This window comes from Bombus pyrosoma, linkage group LG2, assembly GCF_014825855.1.
Source record: "Bombus pyrosoma isolate SC7728 linkage group LG2, ASM1482585v1, whole genome shotgun sequence".
Lineage (NCBI taxonomy): Eukaryota > Metazoa > Arthropoda > Insecta > Hymenoptera > Apidae > Bombus > Bombus pyrosoma.
Genome location: NC_057771.1, coordinates 2,869,178 through 2,889,912, shown reverse-complemented (window position 1 = coordinate 2,889,912; position 20,735 = coordinate 2,869,178). Strand labels below are relative to the sequence as shown.

Below are 20,735 nucleotides of genomic sequence, written 5' to 3'. Positions count from 1 at the left end.
TTTCTCACCGTGTTACACTTTTTCCGGCGCGGTTATCAACCGTTTTTACACAGTGTCATTTTATTGGACGCACGTACACGGACATAAAATGCACGCATAGAAATGACGAAGAGCTTCACGAGAGGCGAATAAAGAAAAAAAGAAGGAGTATCTTGGATCGTAGTGTCCACATCGATATATCGACCGTCGTCGAGTCCGACTGGTGAAGCTTCCAAGGAACCGGTTAAATATTTGATCGGCACGATTTTTTCAATGGGACAGAATTTAGATAGTAGATCGAATTGGAAATGTAACACGATTGTATTTATAGATAGTTGAACTTTTGTTTCGAGGTACGTAGAATTTAATTTACTTGGACGCTCCAATAAGTTACTTTTCGTGTCCATTAATTAGCTCTAATTAAATCATAAGTTTGGCAATTCGTTCGCGATATGTTTATAATACATGTATGTACAACAAATTCGTCGCTTTGTATCCTGTTACCATCCAAGCAAACCAATTCTTCAGAAATCCAAACTATGGAATTATGCATGTGCATCCATCGCACAGGAAGAGTCTCACGCTCCGCGGAAAACACGAATACTACAGACGCGACGTCATCGTTATCTCGTTCCATCGACGTTATGATCGTTACACATCACCCTATTCTCCTTCGAATTCTTTCCGCGGAAAACCGATCGTATCGGGACCGCTCGAGAAATTACAAAAACCGATTACGAAATTTTAGTTTCCTCGCGAGGAACCTTGCTTTTACTAATTGCGATTCTTTATTATTATTGGCCAAACGGTTCGACCCGTTCGATCTGTTCGGTGCGGTGAATGCAAATATTTGTATTCGGTCGGCTCTTTTCCGGTTTCGACACCGATGCACGTGCGTCGAGGACCTCTCGGCTTCCGGTCGCGTCTTCGCTGTATTTCTAAAAATTTTCCGTCGCCCTTTAGCACGCGAGAAATCCCGGTATGTCTCGATTATTTCAGTATTAAATAGATCCATCAGCTGGATGATGTTACGGATAGATGAATTTTATCAAGTTAATTACGCGACCATCTAATTGCGCATCGTACCGCCGCTCGTGGCCCCGTTATCGATGACTCTCGGTTTCCCCATGTTTGACAGATTATATAAATGTTATAAATTCTGTCTGAAAGGCGTTTTTATAATTGATTTACTGTAATTAGGCTTATCAATCATTTTAATAAAACTCGTGATGATGTGATAAATAAGTGAAAATTAATGTACGTAGCACCATAGAACGAATAACCGTTAATGGTCCTTAATGTTTAAAAAACTTTTTAAATGGGTTTATGAATTATACGAATAATTTATAAATAAAGATACGGAATAGTACGCATCGTAATAGTTCTTCCTCGAATTTCCTAATTACCAAGAGTATGTACGCTCAGAATACTCTCGACTTCTTAATGTAGTCCATTATAGACAACGAGGAAACGTAGAGACGACAAAATTCCAAGAAAATCGCTTCGAAGAAATTGACTAGACTTGATTTCCCAGAGATATTCTCCCCACCGTCATTTGCGTAACACACAAAGTGGAACTTCTAGCGCGTTGGATAGTAGTTATATAGCATTATTAAGCTTTATCAGACAGAATTACTACCATGTTCGAATCACGGATTAAAATTGATGAATCATTGCCTGTTATGGATACAGCGTTATCTAGCAAACGCTTATTTGTCTTAATTGCCTTCGAGATACAAGCGAAGTAAAAAATTATACGTTTAACTGATTTTCTAAAGAAACCCTTTCTTTCTCATGCTCGGTAAATGAATGTGTTTCGTTATATTATATTTTATCGATGTGGATAGTTGCCCGTTTCTCGTCTTAGAATAATGAAAATTTATTCCAAAAGAGAAAATTGATTCGGAAAGAGCTATAGAGTAAGTCGATATCGGTTTGAATGCGGTCAAATTTCATAAAGTTATTAAGCACATTTCTAATTTCTAATTTCCAAAAATTCAATAAGATATATTCATTCTTTTCCATGCAGAGTCCCGCAGTAACAATAACTTCCTCAAGAATTTCATAACATTAGCCCTCAACCGTGTTACCCTGAAAACTTCGTACAGTATTATTTTCCTCCAGAAAGTCAGATTCAAAGTCCCGTCTACACTCAGCCATCCATTAGATCACGTCGAAATTAGTTTGAGTTACCTTTAAGCCACGTTTACGAGTTCGAACAGGGATAGACGCTATTTACCGCAGTCGGGTACACCACCGTTAGCATCTTCAATTCGCTATTACATCCGGCAAGCGTATATAGTCTTACCTTCGGGTAAAGGATGTAGGGTCACCGCCGTTGACAAACGTCCGCTTCCCATGGAAACGAGATGCGGCGCTTCCGTTTGCACTCGCAACGCTCGTCCAGCCTCGCGCACCTCAAGACCGGCGGTTGCCATGCCTGCATCGAAAAAATACAGAAAAATCTCCGTTAAAATGAATTATTTCTGTTGCGTTAGGGTCTTCGTGATGTTATAATTCGCTTTGTAGAAGTGCAACGTCGAGTAAATTAATTTCATTCAACAGGTGTTTCGACACATTCTTTTTAAACACACCCTTTCCAGAGGACATTAAAAGATTAAAAACGATTTTATTGGTGTTCAAAGATGAATAAGGGAAAATTATAAAGCAAAGAATTGTTTCTCTCTTTTTTTGTATAAATAGTGGGGATGACAATGAGCTTATTACGCGAGATATGCGTATAATAATTAAAATTGTATAGAAAATTAGGATAATTAGATTAACAAATTAAATTGAAACTATTAATTGTAGTAGAGAAAGATCACTCTCGTGGCATGTAACAAAAATTATAGAATTTCCAAATTCTTCGTGCTAAATGTTTTATTGAGCTACAAGAGTCGCTCGAGGCTAAAAAGTGTAGTGACAATCGGTACGACGAATTCGATTTCATCGAAGACACAGGGATGAGATCGATTTACCGGCGCGAGATGAGAAAAATAAATGAAGAAGGAACGCAAGAACGAGAGGAAACCGGTCGCCGCGGGATGGTCGGAATTCTTTTTCTGTACGTTCCCTTCTTCTTCTCCTTCTCCTTCTTCTTCTTCTTTTTCTTTTTTCTTCCCATTCTCCTCGTCCCGGAGTCACGGGTCATGAAAAATTAGTGGGTATACACCTCGCGGAGGAGGTGCAACGTGTGCTACGAACGTGAAAAAGGATCTTTTTCTTTTTAATGTGATCCTGATGTCTACATAATTTCCACGTCCTGACAACAAACGATCCTGTGTAATTTGACGTTGATATTTCACGGTATAGTCATTTTCTGCTTTACGACTAAAGTTCTTTTCTATCTTTTATTTTAAATGAAAAGGTATAAAAATTAAGTAATTACGTTAGTTAAAAGTGGATAGAAACTTTTTAAATGAAATGTTGGGTCATGTGGTTAATAGTTACAGGCTGAGCGTGTGTTAGAAAATGAAGAGGGGAGAGATTTGAAATGGGAAGAGAAAAGTTGCAATTGTGTACTACGTTCAATAATAATTCGTGCGTAATGTAAGGATATATATGTAATTTCTGTAAATAATAATGTACAACGCCCCATAAATGCATCTAAATAGGATTAACATATTCGTTTAGAAGCACGAGGTACTTGAAATTTTTCAAGAGGGGTTTTTACCTTGTAGGCTTTCCTGATATATACTTGAAAGCTAGATCGGCGAAATGCTTGAAACATTAAAATTTTAAGAAGTAATTTGCCATACTATTAATATATGTACATATTCGATATTTTACATTTCTGGATAACAGATTCGCTTATTTTAATATTTCAGTCATATTTAGATTAATCTCCTGGCAGCACGGTATAGTACATACTATACATATAAGTATATTAATTTTTCAATAAATAAGACAAATATATATGACGTATCTGTTTCATAAAACGTTACATTATATTGCTTTGTCATCGTAGAGTAATGTTCAAATTTATAAGGATCTTCAGCCGAGATTAAGGGAAACAGACCATGAATAAAACGATTTCCTGTCTTACTTGCCGGCGATTATGATTAGCGAAATTTGTTTCAACGCAAAGCTGCCAAGTTTTACATTCACGAAGCTAACCGAATTAATCGGAATTTAAATTACCGCTCAATAAAATTCAAGAATCGTAATTCAACCAGCTTGAATCTATAGTTGCATCATCATATAACAAATTGACGATCGTCGTCGATTTCTTGATATAATACATACGTCCAAAAAGGCGAAAAGAAGTACACGAAATATTTCAATATAGAATACAAATAAAAAATTAAATAAATTTTTCTCTAGATTCGTCAAAAGTGAAAAATTTCTTTTATAGATATATGTATATAGGACACGTGCTTCAGCAGTAAGTCGGTAGTAATTCGAGCTGAAAGGCATTATTTCCTCGTGTCAGAGCACGACAACGACAGGCAAAGTTCAATGGGACGGCCTAGCGTAATGCGCTTAATTAAAGTTGTTTCAACTCGTTAAGATCGTTCGCACGGGATGAACAACCCTATAAACGGTAGCAGTTTGTCGACAACTGGAACGACAGTTTCCATCGAGTCTTCCTCACGGTGAGAATTCACGTCGTCGTTGGTCGTTATATTCCATTCGCAATTTACAACGTTCAATGAGATCTACGCTTCGTACTATTTTTTTGACAATTCTCAGAAACTGATCTACCGAGCTGTTATACGTTTCCAATGTCATAAAGCCCTCGCTCTTATTTTCTATCCATAATAATTTAATCTACGTACTACTGGTCTTCTTGCAAATTAAATGTTTATATGTATATCTATGTCGGATTTTCTATGTCTCGATTCGATCTATATATTAATATATTATATTCGATAAATATACTGTTTTATATTTTTGTACCGTACGAAGAAGTAGTTTTTTATGCGTTCAAGTAACAAGTAACCCAATCAAATTCAAGAAAAACCATAATAGTAGATAGAGTAAATTTCCTCTAACATTTATACAATTCGCCTTTTCATGTATAAACGTGTAAACATCGGGAAATTCAGAAGGAAGCCGAAAACACAGCTGTGCATTCCATTAAAACGTTTTTCTGCGTAGAGTCAACAGTGTACTATTTTTAATCGTCTCAGTTAATTCCTTACTATTTCCGAATAGACGGAATTCGGAAAAGAACTCTTTTAAACTTGGCTGACCTCTTTTTTCATGTAAACGAACGAGTCAAAAGAGTTAAGAGCTACCTCCGAATTTACTTTAATACGAACCCAAACCAAAAAGCTCCTCATTTCTTCGCGGAAAAGGGAATAGATCTTGGAAAATAATTCATCGAATTAATCAAGAGACATGCGATTGATTCTGAAGCTTGACTATCGCGTTTCGCGCGATTTAACAGACGCTTTCGACATTAGAAATACGAGCTCGAGGAAGTTCTATCTGTAAATAACAGCAACTGAAACGTGACACAGAACAAGACCGCTAGGAATAGTTATCCGTATCAAAAAAGTCTTCCACGAAATCGGGTATGCGCGTTCTTTTCCGATTACGAGTAACAAGGGAAGGAGAGCCAGAAAAATTTGACTGCGTCAAAAAACATCAGCTTATTGCATGTGCTGTTGCGTTAAAAAAATATGCTCATAAATTGTCAAAGAAAAACAAAATTGCTCTGAGCTTCGAGGCACATTCATCGCGAAGGAATGTATAATTAGTAGCACATGAAACGCGTAATTCTTCTGATGCAATAATAAACAATCGTGTCTTTATCGGTCCTACGATAGAAATTGTCATCCAAAATCTTTTAATGATCTTTATATGTTAAACATATGGTTTTTGTCTTTTGATAATCGTAAAACACTTACTTTACGAGCCGCAATTTCCTATCTTAATTATTATCAGGATGTAGTACAGGACAGAAACCGTATAACTTCGGTTCAATGTTAAACTTTTTAAATTCCTATACGCGAAGGATACACCTGCTCGTTTGCAGATGACTTTAGTCGAGAATAAAATTATCCTGTCATGCGAATCTGGCCTTCTTCCGTGCGAGTGCGACCCTTCTTCGAAGACGGTTATATTTCAACATTTTCAAACCTCGAAGGTTGATAATTAAATAATACCTTTTTCTTCTTGCATAAAACACCTGTCCATTTGTATGAAATAAAGTTGTGGACTTGCGTAATTCTATGTATTATAAAGTAATGTATTTGCTCACGAATATTTCAATTTTCTTTTTTATATTTCTTTTTATTTCAATCTTATCTCTTTTATCGTAATAGTAAAAGCTTTCAATGGCATTGGAAAATTCTTACAATCTACTAAAAAAGCCAAAGAAAATTTTATTGCACAGAAACAAGAAGAATAATAAACTGATTGTAATATAGATTGAACGATACCAACGAGATGTTATACTCTATATAATTTATACTACTTCGTATCGAATTTTATAAAAGGATAGTTGAAAATATTTTGTGAATTGATAAATAAATTATAAATTAATCTTGAAGCAAACTTGAAGTAGATTCATGACAGTAGCGTAATACCAAATAATTAAGTAATTTCATCGGTCACTTTCTTAAATTGCACCTTAAGTTTAAATGAATTAAGTTTTCGCAGATAATGATGTAGTTATACGCTTAAATCTAGGTTACCTCTATGAGCACAGTCTGGTGTTAACACGCTTAATAATGTCGTTTACGAGAGAAAGTAGTTTGCTAAACAGATAATTCTGAAAGCAATCTTGGCAAATGTTTGGAGAATATTCTCCTCACGAAACAATAGTCAGTTTAACATTGTTATCTTCGTTCTGGCACTTTGGATGAGCATTTATATTATGGATATATTAATTATGGATGAATTCGCCTTTCCTAACATCGAAAGATACGCATATTGACACCACATCTAAACATAAAATATTTCACGTCACCATAAATGCCACACATTCAACACGTGGCATGCTAATTAGCCATAATTTGACCTTCGTGTCTTTCTTAGAACGAAGGCTGGGAAGCTGAAAAAAAGCGATTCATCGTGGAGAGGCTGATGCGGGTTCGCGTTTTACATTTAATCGAGGGGCAACAACGCGTAGGCGCGACACTTTCAGCCGCCTTCCACGTTCAGCTGCAAAAGGAGACGGCTGCAGCAAAAAGCGAGCAGCGAGCTGGTCCAGCGAAAGGAGACTTCGGTAACCAACCGTTAGTCGAAGAAGAAGAAACCCAGCAGACGCCGTTTGCACCGTAGCTTTGCTTGCTCTCATGAAATGTTCGCACGAAACAAGTGTTACGCGATGAAATAATACCACTCTTGGTCTTGATATAACAGAGTTCTTGCTTTCGTTATCGTCGTCAAGCTCTTAGTTCTCGAGTACCGCGGGCCGGAAATCGACCATTAAATTCCAACACAATAAAGCTCGATGTTGTTAGCATTTTTATCGACCTTGCGGAGATTTTGTGAGATCAATTGATTTTATGTAGCGATGGAATTTCCACAGTAACGATAAGGTTGAAGATAACGTTGATATTTTGTTTAGTCAATTGCAAGAGATTTGGAAGTTAATTGGTGTTTCTTTTTCGAGGATGATTTATGATGTGTAAAGGTGGTGCAATGATATTTAGTAGTACATAATTATTTATCGTACGTTAAAACTCTTCGAATATAAAAGAAGCATTGAAATCACTGTATATCTGCACTCGACGAGATTGAAATATTATTTTTAAGAGTTTCGATGGTTATTAAATTTCTATCACTCGTTGTATAAATATATTTTTGAATTGCGTCTGAAATTTGTCGAGGCCTCGAGAACAGGTTGACAGTACTATGTACCCAGTAAACACGTCAAACGAAATATATATTTATTTCCGTAGTTTTTAACAGGACAATGCCTGCGTATCGAATTGATTGATATTTTCAAGTTGAAGTTCGGACTTGAACTTGATATCATCATTAACCAAAAAAAAACCTCTTTATCGATAGAAGATGAATTACAGGCGAAATGAATATTAACCACGGAGAATTAATATGAAAGCAACAAGATTAGTTAAGTGTTATGTAAATTAATCGAATTATGAAACAAAGAGGAATATTTAACAATAAGATAAAAAATAATCTGAAGAACAGATCTATATCAAAACGAATTTCATTAAGAACGACTTGTAACAACAATTATACTAATTTTAAATAATATTAGGATTAAAGGGCATATAAAGTGAAAACGGAACTTAAATTATAGAGTAGGTAATTTCACCTGTGGTATACGATGTAAAGAATCATTCTTAAATAAGGAAAATTGAGTATAAAAAGCCAACGCTGTCACGAATGTTAAAAATAATTCTCATAAAAATCATCATTTGACTGTCTTTGTATATTCTATTACGCGAATCGCTGAAAAGGTAATCGAGAGTACTATCAAGGTGAAATATCTCGATATAGCAACGTGTGTTGCTTGGTCTTCGTCAATGACAACGTCCAATGAATTCCTTATTAGGTGGTTGCCATATTCAGCAGAATTGATTACATCTGACGAATCTTCCATACGCTACATGCTTGATTGCCATGATGCAGTTTGCGTTTAAATGTATGTACGTGGTAATAAGCGAAAATTTTACGACAAAGGCATGTACATTAGATTTATAGAATATATAGAACATGTTGTACGTATAACATGGTGTAAGTATTTGAAAAGCAAGATTAAAGCGTGAATATAATTAATAAAATGATTGATATACGTGTAAATTATTTGCTTTATCCACATTTCAAATTGCTTTTAAAAAGATATCGTAATTCGTAGATTCCGAGATTGTAGAGTCAAGTGATGCGAATATTTCCCAAATACACGTAGACTTCGTGCACATCCAGAATCTACACTCTCAAAATCCAAATCATAGTCACGTTTAATTCTGCACTCGACACACCTTTCCAAGAGTAAGCACATCCTTCGCTGAATCTAAATCAATAGTTTGAAGTTATTTTGATTTTTAAGAAATACAAAACAGGATGGCAACTTGAAGATAGTTTAAACGGCCTTAACCAGTTAATTGCGTTCAACGAATATACATGTCAAACCAAAACATTATTTCGGCGGGGTTGATGTGTATATACCCGTGATGAAATAAAAAATCACAATTTACTATAAAAACTTAAAATTTTAATATAAAGTAATATAAATGACGTTTAGTGGTATGTTTCCTTTATTTTCCAGTAAACCTACTATGCATTTTATAAAAAAAGGTTTGATTATTTGATTATTCGTTTTGATGCGCATATCGACTGTTCCTCGAATTGTTTTGCGTTTTATATTAGCTTATATAACTTTATACCAGCTATGCCATCAAAAGCAAATTCACTTCGAACATGTGTCGTCTGCTAAAAAATGGAATCTGTAAGGGGTCATGTTACTGGTGCTCGACCTCTGAAATGCCACTCTGTGTGGTACCTTGCTGGGAAATCAACTGAATTTCTTAAATTTTTTTCTTTACTTTTTCTTGTTTACGAATTTTATTATCTTTGGGAAATTATTAAGTTTTTTCAACAATGAATTGTTAATTTTTTATCGAATAAAAATGTAATCCTTCCACGTTTTGCTTTACTTTTTTTGTAAAATTTATAATAGGAGCATTTGCCCTGCGTTTAATGTGTATACCTCTCATTGCTTGATTTTACCTGCGCACCCATAAGAGATTTTTGAAACTAAACTTCGCAATTAACAAGTTAATTGTAGCTTATCTCTCTCTTTATTGATATTCGTTTATTACACATATATTCGTAAACATATTTCATATCTTATTTGTATAAGTTGATATATATTAAAGGCCTAAGCATCCGCAGTTCAATCACGAGCGGCGATACTAGCAGTATTAGCAGCACGCCGAGCAAAAGTCGTAGCTGCGATATGGCAAGCGTATTGAAAGTCGGTAGAACGTGCGCGCGTGAGCAACGAGCGCATGAAAGCGCATCTTGTTGTGTGGGAGCGCGTGTGTGCGCGCTGCGTCGCGGAGCGGATGTTCTATATGCGGAGAACCGGACGCGGGCGGCCATGCGACCTATACCTGATGCGGTCTCGACGTCGTGCGTCGCAGTAAAATCGTTTCTGTAAATAAACTCGTATCTGTCAGAGAGGCAGAGCCGTGCACGGTGCAAGTGGCCACCGGGCCTTTTTGCCTGCCCTTTATATTGTTCTGAGGAAATTACCAGAAATACCGGATGGATCGCGACACGAACGTGCTTGGTTTAAGGACGGCCGCGTTTCTGCAGTATTTGCGCTGTGTAGATATTCCGCTTGCGACGCGACGCACGCATTCGCACGCTGCCCGACGCTTTTTCTTTTTACCCCCTAATGAGCCTTAACGACGCGGTTTGCTGTAATTTCGCGTAAATCGCGCGACTCGAATCGCCAACGGATTTCTTCTTCGGGATCGATGATTTCACGTGTTCGACGTTACCGAGACTGGTGGTGAGTCGAACGAAAACGTGTTTCAGAGGAGTTAAATTTGGATCTACATGCGAGGAATGCGGTGAAAGAAAAAAGCGTTGTGACTGATTGTCACGGTGTGATGTAGGAGGTAGACTTTCCTTAGAAATAAGGCATGAAATAAGAGCGTTAATAGATCGTTGTTTCGTTTCAGTGGATGTTGCTGTATTTTAGGTTAAACGTTTAAGCGCATTCTGTATTGATCGATTTGCGTAGAAAGAAACAATATAACTGACAAAGTATTTTGATCTTTAATCCAAGTACAAATAACTACGGTGTCGTAACAACAGCCGTAATCAGGCTGGATTTAACAAATTTAACGATATTTGGGGCAGAGCGGAGTATTCGACAGATAATAATTAAATGCCTTGACTTCATTTTAACGCTGATTTATCCATACGAAAGCCCGTATGAGCCCGCATTTTGCTCGCACGCGGAAGGAAATGTCATTCGGATTGTATCTTTCTGCCTGGTATTTCATCATTTCATCTCCTTGCATTACAATTAAATAGTTCAGCTGTAAACTTCCAGAAACTGTATTGCATCTTGATTCGCAGATCTTCGTTCGTCTTGCATGGAGATCGTCATTTTTGATCAAATAGAAGAACTTGCCATTTTAAGAAATTTTATTAAAGTATGGGGAATTCCTAGAAAAATCTTGGTATTTGCTTGGGAAATATCAAAAGACAATCAGATAATTTTCAACTTTTAATCGATAAAATTCGCCACAATATCCTACAGGATCAATCGCTCATAAAACATACTATGATCATTATTCCACGTTGGTAAATCATTTAATATCATTCGACTATAGTTCGAATATCTCTTATTAGAGACTTTCACGTTGGGTCAGCGATATCTTTCAACGAAAAATTTACTTTCCTTTCCACTGTCAATTTCTGCGAAGAACGTGTTGCGGAAATTCAGTTCCTTCGTGTCCTTGTTACATGGATAGTTCATTATCGATATCGCGGCTGCTAATTACGGGATATAGTAGTTGCAAAAAATTGGAGAAAAATTCGGTGAAAATGCGAATGCTAGATTAGGAACGCGAACAAAGTATAAATTATGGCTATATAGGTTAACAAGCTATGATGTTCGACTATTATTGGTCGTTTCATAAGTAACATTTACTTACGAAATGGATTATCCAATGTTATTATGAATAATTGTGAAATGTGGATATTACTAATTTTCTCGAATTCCGACTCGACAATTTTTGGCGCAGTCTCGTCGAAGAAATTGCTGTACGTACGATTGTTCCGCGTGTAATGATAGCGACGTCACAGATAAATGTTTTTATGTACGAGTGTTAATTGTCGCTAATAAGAAACGAACGTTGACCTAGTGACTGGTGTGTATCAGTCGTATCAAAAACTGTGCCAATTAGACACGTTACATCAGCTTGTGACTATATTTTCTTGGAAAATTTAATGATGGAAAACAACGTGTCGCTAGCAACAATTTGATCGACGATTTCGGTCAATTTCAAAGTAGTTTATTTGGTCGTTCGAGAAGTGAATTCGAGGGGAACGGTACAAGCAGATACATGTGTGTATGATAGGTGAAGAAAGTATCGAGAATTTTATTATACTTTTGCTTGGTTGAAATTTTTTGTAATAATTACTTCGAATCGTTTGTTAATTTTCTATAAGAGGTATACTTTTGAGAAAGTACATTATTTTTGGCGGTTATTTTCTGTGTAAGACCAAAAGATTTCAGCAAACAAAATCAATACGAGCAGGGCTTAGAAAATGTTTCGTGACAAGAAAACTTCCTGGGAAATACTTCTTGCTCTGTCGGCTAGCTATGTTAACAATCTTTCGGTAGATTGAACTAGCTTTTACTGTCTGCTCTCATAACTGTGCCGGTGACACTACGCTGTAGCTTTTACTTCGTGATGAAATAAGCTGTCTGGACAAGAGGAAGGAAAGTGGGAGTTTCGAATTTTACGACGCCGGAATGGAGAATCTCGCCGTGGAGCGGCGCTTGTATTAGACCGTGATTATACGGAAAGCGGTAAAATTGGCATCTGCGGCAGTAACATTGAGTGACATACGAACATACAGACGGGCGACAAAATCATGTCGCCGCTATTTCCTTTTTTCTTCTTGCCATAAAATCGATCTACATTGCATCACAGTTATTAAAAACTTGATATCAAAATAATTCTCCGTATTCATCGTTACTATCTATGTATTTGCCACTTGGATATCTTTTAAAATAACAAATATAATAACGAAAGCAGTGCGACAAAAATCGGTTATCGCTCTGCTTCTCAGCGTCGCCGCCCAGTTGCTGTATGGCTTATTTCATATAAGTTTATGAGCTTGACTTGGTTTCTTCCGCCTTGCCGTCACTTGTATGCCCGCGCCCTGTATAAGCAAGGCCTTAAAATCTCCGCATATAGTTTTCAAGTAGAAGATTCGTAATATTTCTGTTGTAAAAATCGAGCTATATTTATCCCATGCATTATATGTCCCTTATTTGATGCTTTTCACAATACGTAACTGATTTCATTTAACTATATATGTTAAAATCGAAGATATATTGCATCGGTCCTAACATAAAAGGTACGCCAGAAGTAGAAATTATCGTCTTTATACATATTTCTCAATGTTAAAAGTAACAAATCACGTATATTTTATCTCCTTATATTATCTATTATTTAAAGTTTCAAAAATATAGTTACCACATCGGAAGAAGTACATCCCTTTCAAGCTTTTTTAAAACTTTGCCACATACACATTCCTATTTTAATGTCTTCCACTTTCCTCTTCTCGAAGTTCAAATAAAATTCTTGCGCAGCGTGCGCGATCACACGATCTCCGCGAGCACGATGCACTAGAGCTTCGCTGTTATTTACGTGCACATTGTATATTTTTAATATACAACTTTGGTCTATATTACTCTGTGTGTGTGTTGGGGCTCATGCGTCATCTCTTAGGCGGATATAAAACGAATAATTAATAAAGCGGGCCGTAAAGTTCACGCTGCGTCGTGCGAAAGACACCAGATCAAAATTATCGAATACGGAGATAATAAATGCACGAGTCAGCTCCAGCCATCCTGAGTTTAGAGCATAAAAACATAGGCCATGTTACTTTTCAAGCATTGAATCTAACAGTAGACATACTTTTACGAAGCTCCGTTGCTTCCGTGATCATCTTATGCCAAGAACATATCACCGATACTGACAGTAACGAGTGACCAACGGAGAACAAATTGTCATGTGGTTAGTTGTCTTGCATAACTGTGGCGTCCACGACCACAACATTCTTCCAACGGATTATCATTATCGGCCTTCGTGATACTCAATGAATATCCAATGACTCGGTGTTACGTGGTAACCTGGTGTGACGGTATATACCTACGCGAGCGATCTATTAATCTATACGTGATCGTCTTGCTACGTTCCGTCGATTGTCGTGACTTTTAATCCGTGATCGGAATCGAAGAAATTACCGTTCGATTAATCCTCCACCGATCACGGATGAATCGATCACGATTATTGAAAATGAAAGTCGGGCAACGATTCGCAACGATAAATCGCTAATACGGAGTTGAAGATAACAGATCTTTACGGACTTCCTTCTGCACGAAAACGAATAAAAGCGTTGCATTATATACATTCTTGAATCATATATCTATAGATGTTTTGGAGCGATTTTTCTAAAAATCGTTTTTCCATCACGACGAGAAAAGTCAAAATTCGTTTGATTTCGACGAACGTCGATGAAAGAACGAAATACGCATGCGATTGCTCTTCGAGAAACCGATAGAACAACCAGCATAGATATTTTAATAAACGGCTCGTGATGAAAAGACGTGAGCGAAAGTTTTGGCGACTGTCCTCTGTTTTCTTCGTCGTCATAGATTGTTTTCCAATCTGTCCGATGTCCCAAATTAATCCGTCGTGATTTGCGTGAAAAGAAAAGTGTTCAATTGAAAACCATCTTGTAGTATTTACATTCTACGAACATTCGACGAATATACGAAACAACTCTACGCGTACAAAATTTACATAACAATTTACATACTGTTCAGTTTCGTAATCGAAGAAATACAAGTGACACTATCCATTCTTCCAGAGCCATCTTCTAAACTCAAAACGGTATTTGAGAAATATTCCATAGGATAATATGATACTCACAGCGATAAAACCGAGACACGCGTTAGCGTGCAAATCGTGCGAATTGTTTCTACGGCTTGTTTGGAAGGGGCTGATATCGTGCTCGTGCAAGCAAATATTTGCGTACCTTTGCGTACCACGAGTCTTCTCATAACACGTATAATCTCACGCATGTATTATGGAAAATGGGAGTATAGAAATTATGTTCCAATTCCAGCGCAAAATAAAATATCTTTCGCTCATTTTGCGATAAAATTCCTTAACGTATGTCTGTGTAATAAATTCAAAAGATATTAATTAGACTTTAACAATTTTCCTTGGCAAACCAAACGGATGCAACGGAAAATGTGGTCTTTACAACACGCTATAGACCATGTCTGAAAGGAATATCAAAAACGTTAAGACACCGAGGAATGCGACCTTGGAGGTCGTTCGAGCCAACTGTATTTGGACAAGTCTTATCAACAGATGAATCCACCTAACTAGCTCGTAAACGTACCAAACGAGCATCTTAACTTTCTAGTAGAAACGACTTGCTCAAACTTGCTTTTCGTCTTTATCTGACGTTGCCGTTTTACGTAAAACTGACATAAGAGTGTACTACCATAAATCCGCATGCCAATAACATCCCAATTTTACTCAAAATATGTTATTTAATAAAAAAAAAAAAAAAAAAATTGCGAGATATAGTAGAAATATTTTCAGTAATTTGTTATTCCTTTTCTGATTATATCTGATATCGTCAATGACGCATCGCTAAAAGAAGCTAGCTGTCCATTGTGAGTATTACTTTTGAAATTCCTATTAATCTACGGTAAATGTAATCTTTTACCTAACCACACGGAATACAACAGAAACAACAAGAGTTCACCAACGTAATAACTGCCGTAATATATTACCACCAAACTTTAGCGGCTTCATTTCCGCGAATTGTTACGTGGTTCACCAATGAAACTATATACACTTGCTCTCGCGGTGGTCATCCCTGCAGCATGTGAGATCATCTCTCAGTTTAGGTCATTGCACTTTCTCTTCTAAGATGTCCTGGAACTGTTCTATGTATCTAAATAAACGCACTGTCATATATCCGCACCCTCACCTTCATATGACACGGCTTTGGAATTCCTTTAAAACACGACTGGGAAATTCGGAATGCATCGATGACTCACACCTTCGGATTTTCACTTGGAAAGCCTGTCGATTGCTGTCCTGTCACATGAATAATTCAGAGTCGTCGTTCCTTATGACTGAGTTCCTTGGGATACCTCAATTCCTCAGTCGTACGAATTTCGCGTAATAGGACGATGAATGGTTACTGCCCAGATCTTTTTTGAACATAACCAATAATATCATTCCTTAGACAACTAATAAGTTGACATATTTGCTTAGTAATCGGGGTGGTTTATTACGCACCTAATGGTGACGAAAGAACGCGAATTGTTCTTCAATGAGATAGAAAGCAACAAATTAGAGTTTATTCTTGCTATAGTAATTTCTCTTCGTTACTTTCTAATCATATTGTCTGTTACTCGCATTTTAAATGAAATGTACTGTAAATTAAAGTTTATATTATACTCGTTTTCGCTCTACTAAATATATATGAACGTAAAGCATATATATTTACGAGACAGCTACGTTACAGCTACGTTAAGTTAAGTTAAATGTATGTTAAATTGGACTCGACATGTTTATTTAGGGTACGATTCTTTTCAATGTTAATATATAAAATATATTTGTATGCGTTGAAATTTAATTTAATAGAAATACGTTAACGTAGACACATTGTTGGTTAGAAAAATATCGAACAACTTGATGCGTCATCTCTCTCGCGTTTTCCCGAACATGAGAAAATATTTGAAAGCGTGCATTAACGTTACAATAAGAACCTCAGGCTGAACGCGTTTAATATTCTCTTTGAGGATGAAAAGCGGAGATAGCTGAGTGATTTTAGCACGAGGTGCAAATTTATTGTCGCATGGAAACAAGATATGATAAAAGCGAGTAGGTCTCTCTCTGTTTGCACGTCGACGAGCGCTCTGCAAATTGACGTTGCCAACCAAGCCGATGATAGGAATTAAATGTGCAGGGAGCAAAGTTAGTACGTATCTACGTGTTTTGTCTTTGGCGATTTCATCTTATTTCTCGCGTACTTAAACGCGTCGTAACCGTCGTAACAGTAAAATGAAAATCTAAGGAAAGTATTTTAGAACGAAAAGGTATTTCAAAATTGTAAAAATTCGAGAAAAATACGTTGTATAATCATCCTTTTTTGAATTATTCGACCGTGTATGCATTACTCTTTCTATAATCTTCTAAAAATAATGTGTCACGATTACATTAGAAAGAAACTACATTTATGGCTACATTTACGACTACATTTACGGCTACATTTACTTGCGTTAAGTAATTATAAAATAGCTAATAGAACAGCTAATAGAATCTATTTAAAGTTTGAAATACTTCATAAATGTTTCCTTCTTTATTGTTGTAATCAAGCTTAAGTACCTAACGATATACATACGTAATAGGGTTATGTAAATCCTTTAGAAGAATGTATATTCAACTCTGATAATTCCATTAATACGAACATATACGCGATAATAAAAGGTAAAAATTTTGACGATAAAGATCTATGATTATTTTTGGTTTATATCAGCGCAGTAAATACACTATCACGATTTTTATCCATTCATAAATTTTTCATTTAAAGCTTTCTGACAACATCTATCGTTAGTACAATCTGATCAATCGCTTAAATTCAATTATAATGTGCGAGTAGCGATACGTATCGAAGAGTACAGCTAGATTTTTAAATGCTATCCCGAAGCTTATGAAATTTATCTATGAACACTCACAACGAAGACTGCTATGAGATGAACAATAGTAGTGCTCCAATTATTGTATGCTCTCTAATATTAAATATTTGCTTCATTAAATCTGATACTTTCATTGTGAGCTTTATGAGTCGCTAGAAATAATACTCGACATGAGATATATGTGCATACCATTGCTTTGACCGTTCTTTCGTTCCTATTAAATAGCCTGAGATAATTTCCTATTGAATATTTTTAGAAATTTAAATCATAATTTCCGGTTATGTAAACATAACTCAGCGAATAATGTCTTTGTTACAACTATATAATAATTCGTTTTATGAAGATTATTTCCTACATAATTATGGCGATTAATATAATTTAAATGAAGGTTATTACAAGGTAATGAATTAGAAAATTCATCGAAACAAATATTTGACGAAGTGTATTGTATTATCAGAAAATTTAAATTGTTTAAAATTACTGCATTTTTGTATCAAAATTCTACGTAATAATGGTATAATATCATCGATCTACACGAAACGCAATTTTCTTGGAAATAGCGATTAATAACGTTTATCACTGACTCTCTGTTGAAACTAGCACGATTGATTTGAATATTTCTACTTTATCTATCGCAGTGCTACTAAAATTGAAAACCACGCGACTAGAACAATACACCATGTGTGATGAATCACACAATGCGCTTTCAACTTCGTGTCGTGATAAAGTTGTCGCTTTCAAAACAAGTTCTAGGTTCTAATATCTTAGTATCTTTTATTCACGAAATATATCGCGATTTATATCTAGCAAACATGTCGTAAATTTCATTTGACGATTAGGTTTAACTATTTATTTTACATATCTAATATTAACTTTCTGTTAAACTTTCTTGTGAACTCTAGCTTCGTGACTTAAACATGACATAAAACTAACATTGTGATAACGAATTCAATCGAGTTTATGGTTCAATATTCAATATTGTACATGATGATACCAATGAATTTTTACGTTAATTGGTCTCATTTAAGTTACTTCGTAGAGCGTAACGACCATTCATCCTTATTATTTCAGTAATAGCCGTTATCATCCTAATTTTCCTCTCTTTGCTATACAAAACCACCCATTTTTGTTCACAACGAGGACAAGGTACATATACACAATGTAGCCTCTTGTTCACGGTAATATCGAAACATGTCGTTTCATTTAAAATCTGTTCGCTCGAAAGCAAAATTTGAAAAAAGAAAAACGAAACTATATGTAAAAACGATCAGAATGATAGATAAATAGAAATTCAAGTTGCGGCGTCGTTTGGGATTTTTACTCGAATAAGATAACACGCATGAAGAATTCGTCACTATCCCAGAGATTTGAATGCACGCGTATCGCCTTCCGTAAATGGCGTCTTGATATTCCTCGAGACGAGATTGAGCAGCGAAACTGGATCTCGTATTGAGACGGTGAGAGTGATAGGTCGTCGTCATCGTCGTCGCGGTATTGCAAAAAAAGAGGTAGGAAGAGATCCGGCACTGCGAGTTCTGGAATAAGAAGAAGAAAGTAGTGCCGGGGAATCTTGTCCTTACGATTCAATGCGAATCATGGCCTACCTTAACTTACCCGGAATTCGAGCGGTATCCCGAATTGGAGTAATAAAATTGAATCTATGCTTTACGTCTCTTTTTACCATGGAAAAACTGCGGCAAAGATCGTGAACGACGATTAGGCTAGATTATCTCGTCCTGTGCTTAAGCAACTAATTTACTGTATGTAAACTACTGTAAGGGTAGAGTTGTAAAATTGAATTGAATTTAATGAAAATTCTAATTTTTTAATTTCATAATACCTTTAGACAATGACAGAGTTTCTATAGACTTTTTAATATTAATAACACTATTCCCATGTAGGCGACACAATAATAATCTCTAACGAGACATAAGATTGTAATTGAAAATTGTGTATGTAACGCATAAACTTGGAATTCTTCTGCGTGGAGAACACCTATTTTTGTTGAAAATTCAAGCAGAAAAAGAACGGAACGAAACGAAACAGGCATTTGATGATAAAAACAAACCAGTTTAGGTGAGCATAGTCGATGGATAAAAAGAGCGGAGAACCTAAGGAAGGACTGTTACCTGGCAAGTATGAGCGTCCTTGAAATAAGTAAAAGTTTCGATAACTACTCATAGAGCCGGAAGCAGAATCATTGATTGATGGAAGTACAGGTAATAAGAATTATCTCTGCGTGAATCAGACACTTTCTAATGTGCTTAAACAGTTTGGAATGTCTAAATTACAATTAAGGAGAAAGAGAAAGAGAAAGAGAATACCGGAAAACTTTCAATACTATTTTAACGCTACGCTACAAGCAACTGATATGCTTCTTGATACTATATATATATATAGGTGAACGTGAGGCTTTTAAAAAGATGCTTCAGATGTTACAACCTGATAAATCGATAAACTTCGATTTTTCGACTTTTGTATCTTTGACGAGAGGTTTTAAACACTCTACAATAACGTGTTATAATTTTTCCATTGTAAAGCTAAAAAAAGAATAACTTTGTAAGATATTCATTTTATGCGTTGATAACGTTAGAATCGTTCGACGCCTCCCGAAGTATAATGCAAACACACCAGATAAAATGTGGTAAAGAGCTACTTGTACAGTGTAATAAGTATATTATGGCCGATTTATGCTAATCGAAGCCAAATTATTCTATGTCCAGGTGACAGGATGGACAATGAAAGTGTTATCGTTTACCAGAGGCTCTGAAATGAATAATTCAAAGTTGTGTAATATTCTGGAAGTAGGAAGTCGAATAGCCTTGAGAGAACGTTTGGAGGTCTTTTGGGAATGCAGTCAGGTAGGGACCAGGTGTCACAGAACCCTTTAGTGAATTGCTGCCACTACCTTTCGAAAACCACAGTCCGCCAGTGAACGATTCAGATCTTGGGAAAAATCGTTTTACGTAACTAGAAATATATTTTAAAAGAAAATGATTAGAATATCGTAACTGATGTATTGAAGAATGAATTCAAAAACCAGCGTTAATCCTTGTAAATGTAATTAATCTGAATATTTAAAAAAGTCGAAATCGTTATATCACTTTTTATTATAGTTAAAATACATATCCGTAAATCTTTGTGCGAATAAACAAAAATCTTGATTCTCTGGAACGTATAATTAGTTTTGAACCATCCAAGTTATCTTCCACAAAGGAAATAAAAGCACATATTACGCATTCTCAGCAGGACAAGAAACTTCAATCCCAAGGGATCTTTGCTCAGCGCACAAAGTAATTAGCATCAAAGATCGCAGCCGCGTTTCAACCATTTAATTTTCGTTTCCACC

At 36.0% G+C, this 20,735-nt stretch overlaps 1 protein-coding gene across 2 annotated transcripts in view; it reads right to left on the bottom strand.

Moving 5' to 3' along the window:
* LOC122574105 (pleckstrin homology-like domain family B member 1) overlaps positions 1-20,735 on the bottom strand; it is a 58,428-nt gene that overhangs the window by 29,965 nt on the left and 7,728 nt on the right. For both annotated transcript variants that reach the window (XM_043741273.1, XM_043741264.1), the window contains exon 2: positions 2,288-2,419. In XM_043741273.1, coding sequence (XP_043597208.1) covers positions 2,288-2,417 — 130 coding nt within the window. In that variant the 5' untranslated portion in view covers positions 2,418-2,419. The remainder of the gene's footprint in view (positions 1-2,287; positions 2,420-20,735) is intronic.